Source organism: Protopterus annectens, chromosome 10.part0 (genome assembly GCF_019279795.1).
Source record: "Protopterus annectens isolate FY-2018-M chromosome 10.part0, PAN1.0, whole genome shotgun sequence".
In the NCBI taxonomy this organism is placed as follows: domain Eukaryota; kingdom Metazoa; phylum Chordata; order Ceratodontiformes; family Protopteridae; genus Protopterus; species Protopterus annectens.
Genome location: NC_056744.1, coordinates 296,845,871 through 296,872,087, shown reverse-complemented (window position 1 = coordinate 296,872,087; position 26,217 = coordinate 296,845,871). Strand labels below are relative to the sequence as shown.

Sequence of the window (26,217 nt, the reverse complement as noted above, 5' to 3'; positions counted from 1 at the left end):
CCCATGGAAGGAAAAAGGGAACATTAAAGTGTGGAAAGTGTTCACAATGTTCATTTATTTCCCATAAGGAATTCATTTTTGCAAAGAGTAGAAAAAATGTTTTGAATGGAAGAAATATTACAATTGCAATTTGGCACAGCTAATATATATAGCAACTTGTGACCTATGTGGTTCTTTCTACATAGGTAAAACTGAAGGACAACTAAGAATGAGAATTTATAAACACAATTATGATATTCAGAATGAAAATGAGAATAATGCTCTTTTCAAGCACAGTAAAACGTGGTAAGGCAAAAGTCTTCTTTGTTCTAGAGGATGTACAGAGGAATGACAGGGGTGGGGCTTGGGAAACACAAACTGAATATAAATAACTGTAGCGGCAGGTAACTTTAGAAGCCAATAAATTTCCTGGCTTAAATAAGAAAATCTCTATTAAGCCACTGCTAAAAATGAGAGGTGCCAAGTTATAGCTAAAAGAGTATATCTTTTGGGTCTATATTAGATAAACGAAAGTTTATCTAATCAAACATTGACATCATCGAAAATACTGGAACTGGAAATCGCAACCTCCCGCTAAATATATATTCCAACTCTGAGATCGCACTACAGTGAAGAAAGGGCAAATATTCCCATCTTCGCTGTACTGCGATCTCACAATTGCGATTTCTAGTTCTGGGATTTTCGATGATGTCACCATTCGGTTAGATAATTTTTCATTTATATAATATAGACCCTATCTTTTAACATCTTTTAAACTGTTTTCCCATGAAAGTGTAACTTTCACTATTTCCATCAGATGGAGCCCTCACAGTTTTATTACATTATTTTTTATACACACACACACACACACACACATATATATATATATATATATATATATATATATATATAGATTGACAACTGAATCTCGAAATAACATAATCCCGAAAACCTAAATACTGAGACTATAAGCCCAAAACCCCACATTACCAAAATATTAAAACCGTGAAATTCAAAATCGCGAAAGTACTACATACATACAGCACACACACAAACATACACACAGCCTCCCCCCATAACCAAACAAATCACCCTACACCCCCCTACTATAATATTCTAACTCCGAGATCACACAAACATACACACAAGGCAAATTCACACCCACACATTACAGCCCCACACACACACACACACACACACACACACACACACACACACACACACACACACACACACACACAACACAGTCACATCACACACTTACATACACTAAAGCCCCTCACAAACACACTTACACACACATACTTACCTGAACCGCAACACCAGAAGAGCTAATTCAAAATCCCTTAACATCGGGATTTTGAATTTCGCGCTTCTGGTCTTTCGGGAATGTGGGGTTTCGGCTACATGGTCTCGAGCTTTTGAAATTTGAGATTTCAAAGGTTCGAGATTCAGTAGTGTTCCCATAGATATATATATATATATATATATACACACACACACACACACACACACACACACATATTCATTTTTATTATTTTATTTTACTTTTTGCTTAGAGTTTTATATTATTATTGCATTTGCTGTTTTTGGTGAGCAATTGAAATTGGTGCTTTTAAGTTGCAGTCTATTATGTTTGTGAACAAATTCATGTCAGGTGAAAGTTTGTTGTGCAAAAGGAAGTTGTTTTACTAATTTTAACTTGTATGTTGTTCCTATTGGACAAAAGTTAATTGGCAGGGCTTATAATGAGTACTTTACATTGTGAAATGCTTTTTACATCTGAAGAAGTTCATTGAAAGGAAAATGCAGTATGCCTTTAAAGCGTTTATGTATCTGTTCTTTGATGCTGTTACAGTTTTTGCCTAGTGGATTAAAGCTAGATTTTTTTTACCATTTACTGCCTAATTCTCCTTCAGCTGCCTTCCTTTTGGTTATTGGCACTTTTTAGCAACTGTTTCTCTGTTCTCCTTCAGCTGACTTCCTTTTGGTCATTGGTACTTTTTGGCAACTGTTTCTCTGTGTTTGAACTTCGTCAATTTATTAATTCTCTAATTACCTCTGTAATCCTATTCAGGGTTTTACAGGAGCTACAGCCTATCCTGCCACTCCCTGGGTGCAAAGCAGAAGAACTAATATTAAACATAACACTCATACTCTTGCACAGCATGTGAACCTAAAGGTAATATGAGAGTACAGTTGTCCAAGTAAAGCTTCCCATAACAGTAGATTATGATGTTCTAACAGATCACTGTTGCAGTAACCTAAGTTATATGACTCCTAACCCAATGCAACCGGCCATTTTCTCTAAGCTAAGGGCACCTCCCTCAAATTCCAACTGTCAGCAGCTCAAGCACAGCTCCATAAAAGGACAATTGAAACGCAAAAAGCCTCACAGCATTTTTTTTTGGCCCAGTTGGGAGGCAAGAGCCCTTTAGAACAATGTTAGGAAAACAACTATGTAAAAAAAGGGTAGACAAATCCACTCTCTGGCAACACCAAAAAATATAGGCAAGAAAAAAGGGAGATGGAGGGAGGAAAGGGTACTGCACCAGTGATCTATTGGGTACTGCACCAGTGATCTATTGGGTACTGCACCAGTGATCTATTGGGTACTGCACCAGTCATCTATTGGGTACTGCACCAGTCATCTATTGGGTACTGCACCAGTCATCTATTGGGTACTGCACCAGTCATCTATTGGGTACTGCACCAGTCATCTATTGGGTACTGCACCAGTCATCTATTGGGTACTGCACCAGTCATCTATTAGATTGTCTGCTGTTATGGTAAGACTTACATATAGTTGTGTAAACAAACTTGTCACAATAGTAGATGATACTAGATCACCGCTACAGTAGCCTAAAATATTTGGTTATTACCCAGTGCGCCGGCCAGTTTCCCAAAACTATGAGTACCTTTCATGTGCTCTCTAACTGCCAGTAGTACTGGAGGTGCTCCCTTTAAAAGGTAGTTGATGCACAAAATACTTCAGAGCATGTTCTGCCCAGGAAGGAGGCAATAGACCTGTACGTTTGTACTATAAAACAAGGTGTGACATGGCTATTTACAAAAGGGTGTAAACTGATCCACCTCAGCAACTGCAACAAGAAAAGTGAGAGAAAAAAATTAAGGGTTGGAGGGAGGGATGGCTACTGCAACTGTGATCCATTAGAACATCTACCATTATGGTAAGTTTATTTGCACAATTGTACTATGTTCACACATGGATCACAGTTGTAGTAGACTAAACTATACGAGTAGATTCCCATACTTTGGTCAGAAGTAACCACAAAACAAAGCTGATAACTAAGATTTCAGGATCCCTGGGAGAATGTACTGACCTGTCCTGGACCTGGAAAAGGAATCTTGTTTGCAGTGCTTTGTAAAAGCACATACATAGGATCAAGCTGCTGTTTCTTCCTGTATTCTTTCTAGAACCTAAATATGAGGGAGAAAGAATACTACTATACATACGTTGGATATCTACAGACAATTCAGGTGTTATCTTCACAAGACAAAATCTTTTAGGAACTCTGATCATTAATTAATTTATTGTGAAGGTAAGAAAAAAGGACAACCTGTGTCAAAGCACCAGGTGCTTTGCTTCATCACTGGCTTTCCAGAAAGGACTGGATTCTAGAAGTATTCTAGAAGCAACAACTTGGCCCTCTATACATACTTTTATAAGCAGTATAAGCACGATTCTTTCTCCATGTTTAGGACAGTCTTTGCTACGACCATTCTCCAGGGGCTCCTGGACATTCATGCTTCCTCCTCTCAGTCTGCCAAAGTTATGAAAATCTACCCATACAGCTAAGGCTACTGCAGCACTGATCATAATGATGAACATATCACACTTGTCTAAGTAAAATAACAGTACATGTCAGAATGATCACTGCTGTAGTTTCCCTTATTTTATTTATTTGTTTGTTTACTTTGTTGTGACAGTGAGGCCCTCTAAGTTTATTTTCCTAGCACTGACCTTTTCAGGGGCTTTAGCCTCCTTCTCTCTCTCTCTCTAATGGCATGAAAGCTCTGAAGTGCTTGGTGACCAAACAACTCTTTTTCCTCAGCTCCACTGCTAAATAAGGGTTTGGGTGCGATGAGGATGTCCTTTAAGCTTTGGAAATCGGCTGGATGTTATATCCTGTGCAGGACACAACTGCCATATAGCTCAAGCTACTGTAACAGTGATCATGATGATGAATATCTTTAATTAGAAACCAAAATCTGTAACAAGAAGGGGGTTAGAAACAAGAAATCTGACTGATAAAACAAAGTAAAATACTTTAAAATGGTGCCAAAAGAAGCAGGGGTGAAAATGATGACTAAGCAAATATTTGGTCTGATTACAAGAGTGTCCGAAAAATGAGACTTATTTATTTTGTTTGTTTACCGGGATAGTCCGACTGGATGGGAGACTCATTTTCAGCGGAGGCCTGGGTGAAAAAACATGAACAGTTTCATCTTGAATGCAGCTTTAGAAGACACACTCATGTACAATAATTAAGAAAAAGCACCCTCCAGAAGTTAATAAAAATTCCCAGACAGCTTGGCAACAGTTGCTCACTTCTGCATGGTTGAAGAGATCTGGAAATGAATTCTCAGGCTCTGTGCATTGTGGGTAAACAGAAGGGTCAAGGGTGGCTTGGGAAATTTTACAAGCTGAGCTAATTGCTTGGTAGCCTTCTTCTTCTTCTTTCGGCTTTTCCCAGTTAGGGGTCGCCACAGCGGATCACCTGTCTGCTCATAACTGGCAGTTGAGTTTTACGGTGTCGAGTTGCCAGCCTGGCGCCCAACCTTCCACGGAAGGCACATACACGCACACACTCGCACCTAGGGCCAATTTAGAGTGTCCAATCCACCACCTGGAGCATGTCTTTGGGATGTAGGAGTCTTAGTCTTAAATATAGGTTTATGCACTAAATATATCTATATATATATTTATGCATTAAATATATATATGTATGTATGTATATATATATATATATATATATATATATATATATATATATATATATATATGATTACATGGAGTTTCACTTAAAAAAACTTTCATTGGAACCCATTCCAATGAAAGAATAAATGGTCCAAGAAAGAAACATCCTGTATCCCCCATACCTGTCTTTAAATGGAATATATTAATAACATCAAAAATGCAGAAGCTTGAGTAACAGGACATCAAAAAAACAAATGCACATAACCTTGACTACACAGAACACTGAGGCAATAAATGTCAAATATGAAAAATGGTGGTGTAGCAGTGACGAGAAATGCATCCACCTGTGAACAACATGAATTAATATCTACATAGAAACTATAAATGCAAAAAAAAAAAAAAAAAAGTTCTATACATACAGGACATGAATTGAGAACACGATTAAATGAAATGAAATGCCCAAGAAGACAAAAAATAAATTGTGTAAGTATACTGCTGCAATGAAAATATCCCAACCATAAATATGTCAACAAAAACATAAAGGCACCCTAGCACCCTGCAAACATAACAGTTGCAATATGGACAAAGTGCACAGAAGTGCTTTATAAGCAAAGACAAATACAGTAACACTACACAAAGTCATGGACAGCAGACCAACTTATTGTAACTGTGGCTACATTTTTAATAGTAGAGCAGCTGCATTCAGAATATCATGAGTACTGTAAGCTTTCCTATTTGCCCCCACCTTAGCAAACTGGCCATGCCTACAGCACAGGTTTGGTCTGCATGGTGACTGGAGTGTTTCTACACTTAATCTGAGACAGACTTTGTCTGCCCTATTCCTCTCTCGCACAATTACTGGCACCATTGCCTTCATATCTGCAACCTTCCATCCCACAAGACAGGGAGCATACCGATCCCATGCCGCCATGCTATTTGAGTTTAAAGAAGTTACAGGGCATTTAGTTCACTCACATTCCAAAATATAACTGGAAACAGAGGTGGAAAATGGACCGTGATGACTGACATTGTAGAAAACCTTCTAGGCTTCCCAAATAGATATTCTCTGAAGTAACATAACATTTCACCTGCCTCAGGAGAATGCAACAAACTCAAATCTTTGAAAGCTGATATTACACATTCCTCAGACAAGAATGACAGGGATACCAGTGAAAAATAAGTGCTGACTGTTCATTGTTGATAAGCACAGCTGTTGTATCCTTCTCCATTGTATTCTGACCAAAATGAAAGACACATTCGTTGCAGCCAGTACATTACGCTGAATGGTCTTAATTGCTGCTAAATCAAAATCACATGTAACAAAACTTGCAGATGCAGATAAAACTTACAGATGCAGATACTGAGTGAAACAAGATTTTATATTGTATGCACGTAATGATTTAAGCAATATACAAGTGGAAGGCACTTAATGTTGTCACCACAACGAATAAAGGTATTTAATGCTATACAGTTGGCAGTAAGTATGTCCCTTTGTCGGGAACTTCCCATCCATCAGCCATACTGTACAGCGACTAAAACTCAAGAGACTCTCATGTGTAGAAAATGCTGCCACTGTCTACAGTTGTCTTCTATATGAACAAAATTAATTTTAAGGGATAATCCTCAGCATAAATATCTTCTGTATTTTTAACTTCCACATTGAAACCTAACAGTGTTTTTCTGACCCTCTTTACTGTCTGAATCACAGATCAACAGGACTGCATACGCATAGCAGCTTTGTGGGATGTGCTGACCGTTATGTCGTCCAGACGTAAACAGGGTGCATCTCTACAAATAACAGCACCCTGAGTTAAGCGTTCTGAATGTGTGTCCCTTCCCTCTTCTCCCCAGCTGGTACATGACTGTAAGGTATGATCTTCAACAGTGTCTCACACTCCAGGCTTACTGACAGCCTTGCCTTCCGAGCTGAGCTACTGTTGAGAAAGATAATGGAGCAATACATGGTGTCCAAACCAAACTTATTAAGCCAAGTTAACTGTATATATAAATTACAGCTAAAGAGTTCTTATCCTTATCACAGTTTGACCTATGACGACAAATTAGTTCAGCTCAGTGTATTACTATTCAGCATTGATAATTAAGTAAGAATGCAAGGAGCCAAGAATACAGGTATTCTTACAACTTGGTAAAAAAGCTGTTACATTATATTCCCTCAAATTAACTACAATAACATCTTATGAATGTGTACTGACATAACAGCTGTCATTTCACTCGAAAGAGTTCAGCTTGATGTTATAATAATCATTACTAGCATAATATTAGAAATGTATTTGTTCACTTCATTCTAATATGCCATTTAATCTTGCTGCAGTAGTTTTCTGAAACCGCAATAACTTAGTTTAATAGGGGGAGTAAAAAGTAAACTCTAATTCAATCAGATATGAAGTATAAACCATTTATATTTGCAACTTCAATACATTCACAACAAAACTAAAACTCAGTTAGATTGTAGAACGTTGCATCAATCCATATTAGAGAATAGGCTTACTGTACGTCAGTACCCTGACTGGAGAATGAAAATGAGATAACCAGGAGATAGTAGGGGAGAGAAATGTAAGTTAATGAGTCTATCTAGAAGGAGTGGGTGAGAGACGGTGTCAAAGGCTTTAGAAAGGTCAAGGAATAGGCATGAGACAAGTTTATTGTTATCACGAGCTAGGGAGACTATATTGATGAATGACATGAGTGCAGTAGTTGTACTATGCTTGGGACGGAAACCATGCTGTGTGGGTGTGAGAAGGTTTTCCTGGTGAAGGTAATGCATTAGCAACAAAAAAGTATTCTCTCCACAACGTCAAACCAAACACAATTTATTAAAATGACAAAGCTTTCGGATATACAAACAATCCTTCCTCAGTGTCTTACAAAAATTAAAAGCTCAAGCCAGTATTTATAGTAAAAACATGTGACACAGCCATTAATTAGATAGGGTGAACACCCAATTTTTAAAGAAACAGAAACAGCAAAAATAACAACAGGTATACACATACACTTAATTTCTTTTTAATTTTCCTTTGTTTATTTTTCAAGACAGGTTTCAAAGTAACCTGCTTGTTTAATCCTGGACCCTTATCGGCTTGAAGCCTAACTATCCATTCATATTCCTTGGTGCCCACAATGTTATTATGGTCACCACGCCTAATATCGGAGTAGACTATGGACATAACTCTAAAATCAAATTTATGTTCAACACCCATCTGGGAAATGTGGCAAGAAAGTGAATTACTACAAACATTCCTACGGATCTCTGACCTATGTTCAATAATTCTATCCTTTAATCGCCTAGCTGATTTTCCCACATAAAAACCTAGGCACATTTTACATGTCGCAAGATATATAATGCTAGAAGTATTACATGTCGCTGTACAGTGAAAAATAAACTTTCTACCACTATTAGGATGTATAAATTCAGGACATGAATTAATACTATTACAGCAAGAACAATTACAGCATGGAAATGTACCTATTCTATTAAATTCACTGCCTTGCACTTTATTCAAAGCAAAATCCTTATAACATAACAAGCATTTTAAATTGTTACAATTCCTATAACTAAACAGAGGTTGTTCCGGAAGTGGATAACCTCTCTATATACCAGCTTACTGAGTTTGAATTATCATTGCTATCACGTGGTATTAAGTTCATTCCCTCATCTGTACATGATGTTGTTAACACTGTCACTGATTTGGGTTTATTTTCTAGAAACTTGAATTTGAAAAATATTTATCGCAATAGCGCTGATAACACAGGGAATCAATTACGCAGAACTAGTACCTTTATCCCAGTAAGTGACCCTGTTGTTTCAGTGTTTAATGCTTTATGTGAAGAACAGATACGGGAGTTATATGATACTACTTTCAGCCGTAGATATCATAATCTAACCCGTTTGGAGCATGAAGCTTTAAAAACCTTACAGAGTAATACACAAATTATTATAAAGGAAGCAGATAAGGTGGGAGCAATTGTCATTATGGATACAGAGCAGTATATATGCTCGATGATGGATCTTTTAAATGATTAGCGTACTTTTAAGATTATTGGTAATAGGGAGTTAGATAGTATAATTGGTAGAATTAATATGTCTTTGTATGATCTTCAGATGATGAATGATATTAGTCTTGAAATATTTCACTATTTGACTGTACCCTGTCTCACCATTCCTGTTTTATATGGACTCCCGAAGATCCATAAGTCAATTGAACAACCTCCAATGAGACCTATTGTCACTAGCAGTGGTTGGATAACTGAACCAATATCAGTCTATCTCCAGTCCAAGCTAAAGGAATACCTTAAAGTTGTTCCTAGTTATATCAAGGATAGTGGTGACTTTCTCTCCCAACTTTACAATTGGTATAATGGATGTGTATCTCGTGAGTTTTTGTGGTTACTTTAAATATAAAATCTTTATTTACTGTCATCCCGAATGCTTATGGACTTGATAACATTAGACAAATATTGAATGAGCACTGTCCTGATAATGGTAGGGATTCTGAAACTATTTGTGAACTCTTGGATTTGGTGTTAGAGAACAATGTATTTATTTTTAACAAACAAATATACCACCAGGTATCAGGGATTGCTATGGGTATGGCTGTAGCCAATACTTATGCAAATCTGACCCTAAGTAAGTGGGAAGAGAATTTTGTGTATGGGATGAGCAACCCATATGCTGATAAGATCCCATTTTTTTAAGCGTTTTGTGGATGACATTTTTCTGATTTGGGAGGATGCACCACAAGATTTACATAATTTTCTTATGTATTTGAATAACACTGTTGATTTTCTTAAATTTGAGATGCAATCTTCTGCGCAGTCCCTGAGTTTTTTGGACATACAACTCTTGAATACTGAACATGGGCTACAAGCTAGTGTTTATAGGAAGGATGTTCAGGTTAAGAGAAGTATACATGCAGGGAGAGTATTTAAAAGTATTTAAAGAGTCAATACTTGAGAGTCAGTAGACTCAATACTGAATTGGATGTATGAAATACTTAGATGCAGGAGTTGTCTGAAAATTTTTGAAGAGGGGCTATAGTGCAACAGAAACTGAGACAGCTAGGAGGGAAGTGTTGGAGCATACGGATTCTCTTGCTAAACCTTATTTTTCTGCTCAAGAAGACCTTAATGTTAATAATCGTAGTAAGGCTCAACCCCTTAGATACCTAATGACGTACAATAGAATTAGTAAAGCTGTTGAGAATGTTATCAGAAAGAATTGGTTTATTTTAAAATCTATACCTGGCCATAAAAATTGGCTTCTGGAATAACCTCTGTTTAGCTATAGGAATTGTAACAATTTAAAATGCTTGTTATGTTATAAGGATTTTGCTTTGAATAAAGTGCAAGGCAGTGAATTTAATAGAATAGGTATATTTCCGTGCTATAATTGTTCTTGCTGTAATAGTATTAATTTGTGTCCTGAATTCATACATCCTAATAGTGGTAGAAAGTTTATTTTTCACTGTACAGCGACATGTAATACTTCTAGCATTATGTATCTTGCAACATGTAAAAAGTGCCTAGGTTTTTATGTGGGAAAGCAGTGGAAGTTGAATGAATCAAAGGTGTGTCAGACCCCAAACGGGTCTCAACAGAGGCCTGGGTTGCTGTTTCAAATGTCGAAGGGGGCTCCAAAAGCTCCTCACCTTCTTCAACAATTATCAGTCTAGCAGGAGAGTCAACTGGTGAGTGATTGTCATCTGATGACTTTAGCTTAAGTTTTTTCTTTTTTTTTGGGGGCTTATGCAGCTCAAGATTGGAATGACTGGTGGATGCCTTCAGACGCAGTTCAACTGATTCCTGTCTTAGAAAAGAAAACGAGCTAAGAATTCGGCCCTACGCCTAATTGTTCTAGCATTAAACCTAGCACAAAAATGACAATTAGGGACATCATGGTCTGGGCCTAAGCATGTAACACAAAAAGTATGAACGTCTCTGTGTGGGATTTGTTTACCACAATGGAGACAATTATTTGCCTTATCTGACACGAGTTAAGTGATACAGAAAAGAGTTCCCCGATGGGTTACTTATCTTTCTGACGACAACTTCTTTCTACTACGGAACGGCCAACGCACTTGTATACTGCTGCGGGCTCCAGCAGCAAGAAAAGACTGAAGTGATGATGCAGGCTGGCTCCCTTTATACCTGAGTGTACTGACGTCGGTAAGGGCATCTGCCAGCCTGGGAGGCGAAAACAGTTTTCTCTGGTAGTCAGGCCAGCCAAGGGCTTTCACGGCAGGAAATCCCAACAGTCAGGCCTGCAACAGTAAAACAAGAAGATCATCTCTCAGATGGACTTGCCATGACCTGAAGAAGTCACACAAGCTACAATGGTAGAGAGTATGCGTCAAAGGTAGATACTGCTACCTGCTTCTTCTTCTGAATTAGCTAATGCAAAAATATTAATGGTGATACTGAAATTCAAGGAAATTACTCCCCAGCAACAGAGAGAACTTCTGTAGACATTAGCACAACATGATGAAAAAAATATCAGAGGTCTAGAAAACATTGACTTGTCATGATTTATAAATGCAGGGGATGAAAATGCAAGATGGTTGAGTTTAAGTTGGATGCAAGCTCTACTGCTGAAGATTGATGACTTGGAAAATAGGGGCCCATCACATTCATAAGGTTCTGAAAATGTTTGAAGGGACAGATATAATATTATTTTTTTCAAGACTGGCTCCCAGTAATTTTAAAGAATGGTTCTGGAATGATGCAAGCATACACTTCATGATTCTAGGCCTCACTCGCTGATCATGAAGATTGATGACTTGGAAAATAGGGGCCCATCACATTCATAAGGTTCTGAAAATGTTTGAAGGGACAGATATAATATTATTTTTTTCAAGACTGGCTCCCAGTAATTTTAAAGAATGGTTCTGGAATGATGCAAGCATACACTTCATGATTCTAGGCCTCACTCGCTGATCATGAAGTTTCTCTCATTTTTGGCATAAAGAAAATGTGTTGCAAGCAGCTTTGTCTAAATGCATTCTTTACCATCATGGGACTAAAATATTTTCTGATCATAATTACTTTAAAAGAGTCCAGGTGCAGGGTAAAATAACTCCAGTAATGAATTTTCTGTGTAACACTGGCTTCAAGATTGGCAGCAAATATTCCTGCACCCTTTTGGTGTTTAACAAAGACTTTCTTGTGTTAGTCTGTTTAAGTTCCTTTAAGACATGTAGAGCTTGTTTAGAGAAAAACAGCTGTTATTAGGAATACAAATTCTACACTTCATGCTGACACATTCACAGTTTTGAGACTGAGAAATAGTATTCTAACCTCTTGGACTTGTACAGAGGACATGGCCATGATGGAAGAGCACTCAGGCTCATTATGAATACCAGGGTTGCCAATATCAAAGGGAAGTACTTCTATTAGGCTGATCTTACACTGATTTGTATTTAGAGGAGCTTTCTGAATTATGATAAAACAAGGGAAGGCACATAAGACCTTAGTCCAAAGGAAAAAGTACCTATTCCAAAATGGCTTGTGGGCATAAGGCTTTATGTTGACTTTTTGTGGTGAATGGCAAATAAATCCACTTCTACAATACATGTGAAAGATTTGTTGAGAACTTCTTCGAATCAGTTTCCATTCACAAGCCAAAATATTTTTTTCTGCTCAAAGCATTTGCCAATTGCTTTTTTAACAAAGAACATATATTGCTAAAAGTCAGAGATTTTCTTAAATGGTTCAATCAAAATCCACAAAAAAAAAAAAATCTGCAGATGAAAAGATCTGGTTCCTTCTTATTTTTCTTATAAAAGCTAATTTTAGTATTGTGTTTCTGATTTAAAGGTGACCTGTCTGAAGGGTGCCATGATATTCTGTCAAGGTCCTGTATACCACATTTAGATTGATAAGTATTTTTTTTTCTTGTTAAGACCAGCTGCAGAATGTTACGTTGCAGCAGTAGCTCCCCTAGCATAGTCAAAAACATGTGCAGTACAGACCTGCACTTTGCATGCTGGAACTAATGTCACTCCTATAGATAACATATCCATGTCTGTGGACCACAGAAATTCCTTCAGACAGATCCCAAATCATTTGTTCTCAGTGCAAGGGACTTATTCCAATGTAAGGCTGCCCCAATTCCCCCAAAAAATTGCTCTTACACTAGAGTAAGCCACTTATCACATCACTTACACCAAGACTTTTGGAAACAGGCCCTTTATATATGTCCTGTGGTGTAAGACATATATTTGGTGGACATGTAGACTGCTTCCAAGCATTTCTGAGAGGCCACTGTGTTTTCCTGATATACACTCTTGCTTGTGGAAATAGAAAACTCCAAGAAGAGATGTATTTCAGTTATCTTAGAAACTAATTTACTATTATTGTTTGCTGCTGAGAAAATTTTGAAAAGACCAATTGGATATTTTTCACTTGTCCTGAGTTGTAAATGCCTTCATTTGTACTAAATTTACAACTGAGAAAGGATACTGACTTTGAGGAAATCAAAAAAATATTTTTTTTGCAATTTGGCATTATTCCTATTAAGTAAAACAATGTAGTGGTAAGAATGAATTCAAAAACAAACCATTGGGCAGGCCAGGGAAAATACTTATGTTTTGCTTCATGAAATCCATAAAAAGTGCAGATCAGAATTTAGTAAATACTCTGGGGGTTTTGGAAAGCCCAACTGTCAGAGCTGAAAACAATGAGTTATCTGTAATCGAGATATCATTATTGTCAACTCTAATCACATGACAGCCCTGATTTAGGATAGAAAGTGATGTCTCCAGAGTCACTATCTTGAATGTCTTTACATTTATGAACTTGCACAGATCTGGTAACTCTAGAATTTGTCTTGAGGCTTGGTCCCATCTTGAAATACTTTGGAATAAAAACTTGCCATCCATGACTAGAAGAAACGCTTTTGATAACTCTGTTTGACAGATGTTGTTCCATCAATTGAAGGGCTAGATGTACCTTATGAGATATCCCAGGGGTTAACTGCTCCTGTAGGAAGTCTATCACATGACCTTTCTAAATGGCTTGCAACATTAATTGATTTGTGGTTATCTGCTTCCCGGCATAAAGATGGTTCTGAAAGTGACATGCAAAGTTTGCTGGAAAAGCAGAAGGATAAAGAGAATGTAGCTGTCATTTTAAAGGCTTCCTGACTGAATCTACCTTTTCCTTTTACACATATACTGTAGGTGGACAGTTTTCCTCGCAGCTGCCAAATTTGGTTCAGAGAGTGCTTAGAAAAAGACATCTTTCTTTAAAATAGTATCTTACTTGTACTGAAAGTCTTTTGAGGATGATATGCAGGGCATAAACACACATCACTAAATGAGAACCTTGCATTGACTTTCTTTTCTAAGTTAATAGCTGCTGGTTGACAGACAACATTTCTTAAGTGACTAGAAAAATTGCAAGTCTTGATTTAACATCATCATTGCAAGGTTCTGTTGTAGGCCAAGATTGCATTCTCAAACGTATCCCTGACATGGCACATTTACTATCTTGCCTATTACTACAACTGACCTTTCTAATCTGTGAATAACATCACTTTTAGAAATAAAACATATATTGTTTTTGAATTTGCTCCAAAAATGGAACAATGATGACAAACCATGCAGTGTAACAGTATATATAATGTTAATGCTATATCCATATCTTAATATTAAAATTTATTTATTTATTTATTTGACATTTGTTGACCGGGTTAGTCCGTCTGAGCTTGCACCCTTTTTCAGCGGAAGCCCATGGAGAAAAATCTCCAAAGAACAAGTTTTAAATAGTAATAATATATGTAAATTCTCAAATACATACCGAACAAATGATAAAATGCACAGTATAGTTTTGAGAAAAAGTAAGTTTCATAAGAAGTATAAAATCTAAATTATCAGGAGTGGAACTTAGAACATAATTAAGAAAATAGAACTCTGAAAGTAGGGCAGACAAAGAGGAGAAGAAAGTAAAAAGTAGATAGCAAGAGGAAGAAGAGATGAGGAAGAGGAGATATGTCTAGGATCAAGTATTCGCTATTATGCTACAAGACAACATGGAGAGAGAGAGAGAAGTAAAAGATATCAGAAATAGTACAGGGGGTAAGGGTTGGGAGGTGTAAAGGTGAGAAGTAGGTAGTAAATATAGTACCAAGCAGAGATATGAAGTAGGAAGTAAGTAATAGGGAGAGGAAGGGGTAGAAAGCGAAGGGGGAGGGAGGGAGAACTGAAGGAAAAATATTAAGTGGGGTGATTGCAGTTACATTTCAAATGGACAAAGTATTGATGTCTGAAACATTAATGTTGACAACAAAATGTTGACAGGGTACTGTGCATGTTCTGAGGATTAACTTTCGACTATGCAAAGTGTTTTTGTAAGGGGGACATGCTCTATGTACTCCCCACCCACTCTGTTAACTCTGAGATTGCAAAATCTTCTGGGAAAGGGCATATCCCCCTACCCAGGGATGTCAATCTCATATAACTGTCGACCATCTGTTTCTGATGACTAAATCATGTTGACCAAACAGATGTCAATATTTGAGCATTTTACTTAAAAGTACCAAAACTATATACTTTTTTAAACTATATCAATGATCTTTAGAGTCCTTAACCAAAAGAAATCCTGCCACTGTAGATATGTAAATGCAGGCAGTGAGACTGAAAGATTCTAAATTTTTTTCTCTCAGTGTATGTGCCTTACTCCAATGTAAGCCCTACCAATAAAGCAGGCTTATGCTGGAGTAAGCAACTTACACCAAGAGTAATTTTTTTTCGGAATCTGGCCTCTGTTCATCCATCCATCTAGCTAGCTAGCTAAACAATATGCAATACTTTAAAATTACTTCTCCAGAATTGCAACTGGTCCCCTCTAAAACACCTCCCACTAGACTAAGCTGTCCAATAGTTCAACAATAAATTTCTTGATACACTAAACAGCCTAGCTCCTATCAGGAATGCTATAACTAAAGCTAACTACTGCCCATGGCTTACTAAAGAAACCAGACAACTACTAAAACAAAGACAAACTCTGGTCCCAGAATCAAGCCAACAAAAGCAAAGCCTCCTTTGATAACTATCGTTCACCTAAGAAATCAAGAATGATAAAAAAATGTTTCTATACCACAATCCAACACAAACACCAAAATAGTACACAAAAATTTTGGGGGTGCCATTAAACAACTTCTTCACCCAAGTCAAACCTTAACCCCACCTCTCAATACCTCTAAATCGAAAGAAAGTCTAGCCACCCAATTCAACTGCTTCTTCATAAACTCTATACTCTCACTCATAAAAAACAAAAATAATACTACACTAGTCACCCAACCTGAAACCACAATTTCATCTACTACTACTACACTCTCACTACAACCCATCCAAACAGACACAATAAAGAAACTGCTAACCAAGCTAAAACCCACATCACTTGCCGCTGATAAACTACCAAATTACTACCTCAAGTTACAGCTGATGACATCTCTTACCCTGTATCTATCTTGATCAATAGCTCCATCTCTAAACAATACATCCCTAAGATGTGGAAAATTTCCTGTATAATACCTCTCCACAACGGCAGCTCCTCACTAGAACTTTCCAATCACCGACCAATATCCATACTATCACCCCCTTTCAAAAATGTTGGAAAAATGCATCCACTCTCAATTATCGGACCATCTATCAACTAATAATCTTCTACCAATTCACAACATACATTTTGAGCCAGCCACAGCACCACAACTGCCCTATTAAGTTTCACCAACACTGTAAACTAACTCAAAAATCATGGGCAACTTGTCTCCTCTATCTTTCTAGATATGTCAAAGACATTTGATACAGTTTCCCACCAAAAGCTCTTGCATGAGTTCACATCCCTTAACTAAAGATGCCCTCTCCTGGTTCCACAACTATCTTTCCGATTGCCAAAAGGCTGTAAAGAGGCAAAACGATATTTCATCCCTACTACCCATAACTGTATGAGTCCCATGAGGATCAATACTAGGCCCACTTCTATTTTCTATCTTCACAAACAAACTTTACACCACTACCAACCTTACCATTATCATACAATATGCAGATGACTCCACTGTCATTAATGCTGCAGCCTCCCTGTCACATCTACTAGAAATTAACCAAAAATCCTTTTCTGCCATTGAATCTTACCTAGACAGCTATCAACTCATTCTAAACCTTAACAAAAATCAAATTAATGCTTTTTCTTAACAACCACTATCAACCACCTTAACAAATCCAACAGCCTCAGTCAGCACTTTAAAACCACCTCCTCTAACAACACATTAATAGAGCCAGTCTCTGAAACCAAGCTACTAGGTGTCACCATTGATAACAGTTTGAGATTTGACAAGCATATATCACTTGTTATTAAAAAAAGCCCACATAAAATTAGGTTCTCTCTATAGAATTAAAAATTATGTATCTTACCAACTCATCCAGACAAGCTATCTCCAGGACCCACCTATTATCTACATTAATGTATGCCTCCCTCCCCCATTCACAAACCTCAGAAAAACAGACTTAAACAAGTTGGAAACTTGCTACCACGATTGCCAAATTCACTGCAAACCTACCTCACAGAACCCTTGGCTTGAGCTATCCAATCTCAGCCAACTTATACTAACCCACTATATCATATATCAACCTGATAAATGTCATACCCTAATATAAACCCCCACTAATTACAGACCCCTGAGATCCTCTAACAAATTACTGCTAAAAGTTTCAAAACCAATAATGGCAACAATGGGCTTTATTCAAACCACATCTCTAAGACATGGAATTTCATCCCTCAGCGTATTCTTTACACCAGTAACCCCACCTTGTTCAAGAATCTGCTTAAGACTCATCTAAATGACACTTGTTTTACTCCTGCTCATCCCCAGGCTGAACAGATATTCTTTTCCTCTTCTTCCCCCAACAAATTGTTTTTTTTTTCACATCCACTCTTCCTAAACTACCAAACCTATCCCTGGGCCAATTATAGTCTTCTCCAAACCTCATCCACATCTACATATTTGCTAGTTTTCTACTCTCCTGTCTTCTCTCCCACTATTCTTTCTTATTTCTTGTCTACTCATCTGAAACCACATCAGATTTCTCTAGATAAGCTGCACAACCTTTCTCCAAAATGTTGTCCATGACTGTGTTAATAACTGCATCCACATTTTGCATTGAACACTGTAATACTTTTCTGAATATCTCACTGATGTTTAGAAAATTTTCTTTAATGATGATCATTGACTTCTGTAAACTGACTTTATAAATCCTAGCATGTCTGTGTTGTTTAATTTTATGAAAACAAGCAGTTGGTTTAAGTATTAATCCTATAACTACTATAATGATAGTATGGTCTTTGATTGTTTTGTCTAAAAGCGGTACGGTTTTAAACTAAAAAAAAACTAGTATTATTTATATGTGGAACTGTTATCCCCAGTCATCCACTGAAAATGGGCTACTGGTCCAGTCTGGCCTCCCCGGTAAACAAATGTAAAATAAAATAAATAAGATATGTATATAAAGGATCAGGATTTTTGGGTGCTGGAAATGTAGAATCAGGGTACTATTAGCTTTTATAACACCAGTGAAATTGCAGTATAATGGAAGAACTGTCTGCTTCTAATTCAGAAGTTTCATTAACTCTTTGCATATTTTTTTCTGGATGTGAAGGATTACTTATAGGTCATTCAGAAATTACTCCCATGAAATTTAATGTTTCCTTAAAAAAATCTTTTAGTTGAGAGCTCAAAAGACTGAAAATTATTTTCCATTATCAAAGTCCTGCAAAGAATGTGAGTTAATATAGGAGATACAGAAATCAGAAATCCTCTTTTTTTGCTATGTCTGAATGAGATTTTTTTTCTTTGCTATTGCTCTCTTGCAATTTCAGATGTACCCTTAAAGGTCTGCATCTCTCTGCTTTATCTACTGGCTAATATTGGCCCAATGAAGCTAGCAATGTAGGCCCTTGCTACTTCAATGAGGTTCCATGTATCAAACAGGAATATTCCTTTGCAAATAGTTTAAAGCTGATGGAAGAATACAATAAGATAGGAGCAACATCAGCTGAAGGAACAGAGGAACTATTTTGGGAAAACAATCTAGCTAAGCAAGGCTAACCCCCAACTGAAAACTCTTAATCTGGAATGATTACAGGGAATGCAAAAGTAGGGCCCAATGAAGGTGCTGTAAAGGTCTTTTCATCTGTCAGCACTGAGATTAAAGAGGAGAATTCTGATACATCAGGAACTAAGGTACAGCTGACGAAATATCTGGCTTGGACTGAAGTCATGTAAAGTTGGCAAAACTGAAAAGTTTTAATTTACTGTTACACTGACTCACCCCAAATACATGTTCTGTATAGATTATTTCATCATTCCACATATAAAGTAAGACGGTTAAAATTTCAATATATAACGGGCGGGGGGGGGGGGGGTCTATACAATTTGAAATTCATCTCTCATGTTAACATGGAGGTAAGGCTGCTCACCCTCCATGGTGGGGTGGTTACAGGGTTGCCAGATTTCCGACTAGCCAAGTAGGGACTAAAAAAAAAAAAAAGTCTTCCTTTAATGTGGAACATCGCAGTTCCGCATTAAACAGAAGCCTCTATTTTGCGATGTTTTGATTGGCCCGTATATCGGCATACGGGCCAATCAAAAATCGCTAAACACGGAGCTTCGTTTAATGCGGAACATCTGCATTAAACACAAGAAGCTCCGTGTTTAGCGATTTTTGATTGGCCCGTATGCCGGTATGCGGGCCAATCAAAAAAAAACAAAAAAATACAAAGTGGAGGCTGCCTGGGATTTAAACCGGCAGGGCAGTACTCGGGATCAGGCCGCTGATCTCGGGACAGTCCCACCCAAATAGGGACGTCTGGCAACCCTGGGTGGTTACCTCCTTACATAATACAGTCAACTCCAAGGCTACTTCATCTCTTGTTAAGGGGGATTTCCGCTGCAATAGCTTCATTCAAAATGAAGGCTTTTTGCTCTCAGTGGCCATTCCACTAACTAAACACTACTACTTTTGTTCTGCTATGAAAAAGGCAGGACCTTCAACCAATTATGTAAAAACTAGGTTTCAGGCTACAAATGTGACAAGCTGATATGAGTGTCAGGCAAATTACCAAATTACACTATTAAGGAGTGGGAAGATTTCATGTGATGCAAAACTTAGCTATCAAAGCACTTGTTCACAGGAATATAATATAAAATAGTACCTCAGGTTGTAGCCGACACCCCATTTGCTCTTGAGAAACAGTGAAGAACCCAAACATTTCAACATCCCTTGTGAAATCACAGCTTTTCTGTCTGAAAAAAACACAACCAAAAGAAAAGCAATATATGTAAGCAAATGTGTTAGCAGATACTACATTAAAGGGAGCACAGATTCTAAAATACTTACTGTAAATTGCTCTTAAATGAGTGTGCAAAATTACATCTAAAACCATGTTCATAACTCCATTCTGACTGTGTAACAGTCAAAAGACTTGACAAGAAATTGCTATCATCTCCTTAGTGACAGAGAAATATATGGTATGTTATGTTCCCTTGTATAATGAATGCAGCAAAAGGCATCTGTGGTGAAGAGGATCTGTCCTCCAATCCTATGAGAAGCAACAAATGAGAGCTAACTATACAGTTTAAGGGGCACTGGAGACACAGCTCCAGCAAAAAGGCATGAGGAGCTCTGTCCCCAACAGCAAGTAATGTACTGCATTTAATTCTAAAACTGGTCTTCTATCAAAAAGGCAACTTTTGCTGTTAGCTTTGGTGAATTGAGATTTGATGATCACTGCTCTGATGAAAACAGAAATGAGGACCACCACAATAAGCAAGTCATAACTTTATTTACCTCGTTCTATGATTCCTCTTTTCTTTGTGTTTCTTTTTTAAAACTAATATACAATATATACAAAAATATAGTTACCATACTAAAACATATCAGAATGCAAATATGCTTGATTAGAATAGTTCTTCAGCAAATGAACATGCCACAGCTAAGCATCACGGGTTTGAGTGCAGCCAGGGAAAAGAAAACAGCATACAGTTTTCAATCCCCAAACTACATAAAAGAACAACAATCACTGAAAAATAAATGTAATATTAGTATTATATGTAAAAATATGTTACAAAACTTTAAATGCGATGAATTATCAACTGCGAGCAAATAGAAAGTAGTGCCCCTTGTTGAGATCTATGAGCTGTACAAGTGATCAGCTCACAATGTAAACTCATCATGCTAAGGGCAGTTGTGTACTTTGCTCAGACAGAGTCTGACAAGTAGTGAGAGTGGGACAGCAAAAGATAAGACATGACGTCCAAGCATATCTTGCAGTGTATTGCTGTTACACACACACACACACACACACACACACACACACACACACACACACACAACCAAGCATCCCTGCCCTATCCCCCACCCTCATCTAGTTAGCGTCCAAGTCTCCACCAGAAAGTCAGAAAAATCCAGTGTGCCCCATAGTGTGCACAACCCTTGCAGGAGAGACAAGCAGGCCACACCCCTTCACCACTACCCCCGGCTGCTCCAGTGCCAGGACTGCTAATAGAACCCAGCTGTCTGGGTCACAGTCAGGAATCTGTCCCCTGCACAATGAAGCCAAGTTAACACATAACAATTCCTGATCAGGAAAGAAAGATAAAGCAATAAAAAAAGAACACAGTAAACTAAAGGAGATGACATGCTGTATACAGTTAACCCTTACACATGACATTATGAATTAGTACCAGACACTGACCTGAAAAAGAACAATTGTTGTATGACATTTGGCTTTCAAAATCAAGCTCAAATATGTGTGCTGTGAATGCACACACCAAACTCCCAAGAGTTTTAAAGACTTCCTGTTAGAATACTGTCACTTGTTGCTAACAAAGATCTTCTTTCTAAGAGAAAACTCCATAATACCGAACTTTAACAGCAAACAATACATTTTTAAATGGCAATTAAGACTAGCATCTTCAAAGCTTACCAGCAAGTATGTCTGCTTCATCCATGAAATGAGTACTTAGTACTGTCACACGGTCTGTTTTTCGACCCTTTAAAAGGTTCCACACTTGGTGCTGAGAATGAACATCCATTCCAGAAGTGGGCTCATCTAAGAAGAGTATCTACAAAGTAGACATAAAACATTCACTGCATACAGAAAAATGTTAAAACATTGCTAAGATTCAAACGTAAACAAAAAATAGGCCAGGATTTATGTATTTACTTTGTCCTAATGACCATTCAACCCAGCATTGCACTAAGTGCCTTTCTGATGCAAGGGTCATTATATTATGTACATCCATGGTAATATTCCGCAAATAAGCTTTGTAAGGATATATATATATATATATATATATATATATATATATATATATATATATGTTATAGCCATGCCTCAAAAGCTGACAGCCTCATGCAAAGCAGACAAATACAGTCATAGAGTTTCTAACAAATGAATCCTGACACCAAATATAATTTCTGACTCCTCTCAAATCTCTTTCAATAGTCCATGCTCCTTTTTACCATAGAAAACCACAATCTATCAGCCTCTTGTCTCTTTTTCAAAACCTAAGTACATAATTAACACAATCATAAACACTTCAGAAGTCTCACTTTCGGAGTTACAAACATTTCTCTATTTTCAACATGTTTTTATCAATATGTATTTTTAAACCACTTATTACTGCACATTAGAATGCAGCATATACCAGACAAAAAGAGCCTAATTTCTGAGGGAAAACACCCTATTGACTCTATGAAAAGTGATAATAAAAGCTAGCAGATGTAACAGCAAAAAAAAAATTTTGTTCAGTTGAGGAAAAACATTTCTGTCTATCCTCTATTTACACTTTATTGAACGGGTTAGTCCCCAAAGTTTGGTAGCCTCTTTTTAGGGGAGATCCAAGGTGGCATTCCTACAGACGAGGGGAAATGTGGCCAGAGCACTGAGTGAAACTTTGCACTCTTTTTAGTAAGCACCACAGAATCTTCTACAGCCACCTAAACTGCAACTAATTCTTGCAGATGGAACCTCCGTTCAATGTCTCATCTCACTGCTGCACAGTTCCAGTATTAGAAAATGAATCCAGTCACCTGGGGTGGTACAGACTTTCGACCTTCCAGCACCAAATATGAATATGCTACCTATACATCTCAACCTCTTAGAGTAAGAAATCTGGACAAAACTAGAAATAAAAATGGGACAAAGGCCCAAAAATAGGGACAATTTTAAAATATTGCTCTTACAAAGGAAGGTTAATAGAATAACAGGTTTTGCATTAGCAGAAATTTTCTGAAGGGTCTGAAGTCTGAAACTCATTATTTTCTAACTTCAGTCTTTAATGATTTGCCACTAATTTGCCAGAAAAGCATAATTTTATGAAAATCAGACCAAAAATTAGGCATAATTCTGTACAGTTGAGAGGTATGAATTTGCTACCCATCAATTCGCTGACTCGATTCTAGTGGAAGTGATGGTAAAAATCAAAAAGCCATAACAGTAAAAACTTTAATTTCATAAAGAAATTAATCTCCAGTAAAATCATTAACAAAATGATTACTTGCATTCCACTGTCAAATGTCAATAAAAAAGTAACAGACACGTAGTGACCACATCAGACAGTCTGTAAGCTTTCTACTGTGGCTAATTATCAGGATTTCCTTTTCTGATACCCCCAGTTTTGTTCAGTTTAGAATTATTTCTAGGTCCCATTATCATGGATATATATATATATATATATATATATATGTGTGTGTGTGTGTGTGTGTGTATTTGTGTGTCTCAAACTAGCAATTACTGTAAAGCTACACAATGGACTGACAGCATACTAACTCCTCCACAAATCTGTTCACAAACCATGCACTGAGTGAGCAACAATATGAGTGTAAAATTAAGTAATTGTCCAGTTTACAGGAAATATATTCACAGATGCTGAACAGACTTGTCACTCACACATAAAGAGACGGCGAGAAGAAAATAAGCACCCACTGCAAGGCCATGCGCTGTGAGATTAACTGCTGGGAAGAATCTTAAATTGTGAAAATCTGCACCTTTCTTAGCACTCAGAGACAAAGGTAGGTCAAAAGGCATGGAGTTGTAAGGCTAAGTCCTTAAATTCCAAGCTGCCTAAGGAGTGAAGCTCCTCTAACAAAAGCCAGATATAAATGTTTGGTGAAATTGTGAAATGAGTGACAGTGGCACAAGCATCATCAATGGAGGCATTTCTAAAACAAGAAGTACAAGCAGAAATAATTCCAATGGAGTGGTCTATAAAAGTGTCATTTTCCAATGGATGTTTTGCTACCTGATGGTACATTACAACAAATTTAATAATCCACATGGAAGGAGTTAGTTTAGTAACTGCAAACTCCTCCATAACTGCAGAAAAGGAGAAAAACACCAGGTCTTCCTAAAGTCATGCACTTTCTTCAGATAAAAACATGACCTGGCATTGCTACTGCAAAGCTTTTTGTGTCTTGGATTCCACCTCCATAAATATATAATGGAGATGAATGGGCTTTTTTAAAGACAGTTCCAGCCATATTTTCAGAAGTAAACCTAGGCAACTGTCAACAGATTATCATTTTTTTTATCTGTCCCCTCCCCCAGATACTGCCTACTACCAGCATCCAGTCAGTTCATTAGTTCCAATCGTATACGAGCTGGACATTCCCAGGCTAGGTAAGATCCCTATAGCCTATTCATTCCTGCTAGAAAATCCAAACAGCTCTCCATTCCCTGTAAACAGGTCAGGTGGTAGGGAGTGGGCCAGCCTACTATTGACATTGGGATGAAACCATTCCCTCACCACCCCAGCGGCTCCTCCAAATTCTGCCACTGTTCTTTCCCAAGGGGAAGCATACTTCCTCCTCTGCGGACAGTAAGAGTTGCACTGTGATACAGCAGACTCAGAATGTTCAAACTCCATCTGGCAATGCCTAGTACACCTAATAGTGTCACCTTGTAGCAATCCAGATTCACCTCCTTCCCCTGTATTTCTCTGAGGATGGGCAAGCCCCCAGTGGCCACTCACACCCTTCCTTCCCATCCAGCCGAGATGGGCATGAGAGACGCTATTCAAACTCGGGTCATTTGTAGCGTAGTCAGGGCTTTACCCTTCTATGCTTGGGAGCAGGCTTCAAACATTCTCATTTACTGTGAAAAACCAAAGAGGGTTCCTTAAAAATAAGATCCTACAGCAATGAGCTATTTCATGATGAATGACTATACCACCAATAACAGGGACTCCCATAACACAAACCTGAGAGCCACAAGTACAGCAAGAATCAAATGAACGACAGGTACACTTGTCTGTCCTGAGGTTCACACTCCAAGGAAGAAATGAGGATCTTCAAAGGTTGGTGAACAAGCAAAACCCTTTAAAAAACATTTTGAACATGTGTTGCTGGACAGTAGTTCTCCTCCACAAGGTCTTGATGTTTAAACTGCCAGCATATGCACCCTGACCATAGAAAAACTAATACTCATCACATACAGATGCCTAAAATAGGTCAAAACCCTTCCACAAAAGCTAACTGAGGAGATACAGACGAAGTCCCATATACATGGAGAACCTTTTCTACTTAGAAAACATCTCATGAGTGGTAACTCTCTGGCCGCTTCAACTACTGCTGGGAATTCTGCTGGAAAACTTGATGTAACCTGGAAATATATGATTTAATGCAGCAGCCAAGCCTTGAGGTGAAGCTAGCTGTCACAGCAAATGTGGAAGACATCCTTTGCTTATACTGGAATATGCACCTGTATTGCCAGGGACCTGTAAGCCAAAAACATAGCACTCATTGCAAGCAAAGGCAATGAGGATGAATTTTTTCTTCTCTCCACAGATTTGTTTTTTTTCTGTGATGAGACATAGAACCAGATGGAATGGTATAAAGACAAACATTTTCAATGGCTAATAAGAATGCATCCATCACCAGCTCCTTTCGCTTGTCTACAAACAAGGCACAGGAAGAGGACAAAATTCTCTCACATGCTGAACAAGTCAATTTCTGGATACACCATTCTTGGAAGACCATGACCCAAGAGGGTCCTTTTATTTTCAGCTCCACCAGTGGACTGGAAAAGCATTATTTTCAGCTCCACCAGTGGACTGGAAAAGCAAAGTCTTTAATGCTTTATTTTCTATGGTGGACAGTATTAGTACACTGGCCTCAAACTCATTGGCACTATTATATACTTTACAGTTGACCCAACATAAAACCTTTTCATAAAATAATAATTTCTCAGCAGACATTATTAAAAGTGATCTGCTACAAAAT

General features: G+C 37.7%; 1 protein-coding gene across 2 annotated transcripts in view; it reads right to left on the bottom strand.

Moving 5' to 3' along the window:
- Positions 1 to 26,217, bottom strand: part of LOC122813052 (cholesterol transporter ABCA5-like) — a 2,390,735-nt gene that overhangs the window by 1,137,092 nt on the left and 1,227,426 nt on the right. For both annotated transcript variants that reach the window (XM_044085171.1, XM_044085172.1), the window contains exons 15-16: positions 21,920 to 22,058; positions 20,147 to 20,237 (exon numbers count right to left, since the gene is read on the bottom strand). In XM_044085171.1, coding sequence (XP_043941106.1) covers positions 20,147 to 20,237; positions 21,920 to 22,058 — 230 coding nt within the window. The remainder of the gene's footprint in view (positions 1 to 20,146; positions 20,238 to 21,919; positions 22,059 to 26,217) is intronic.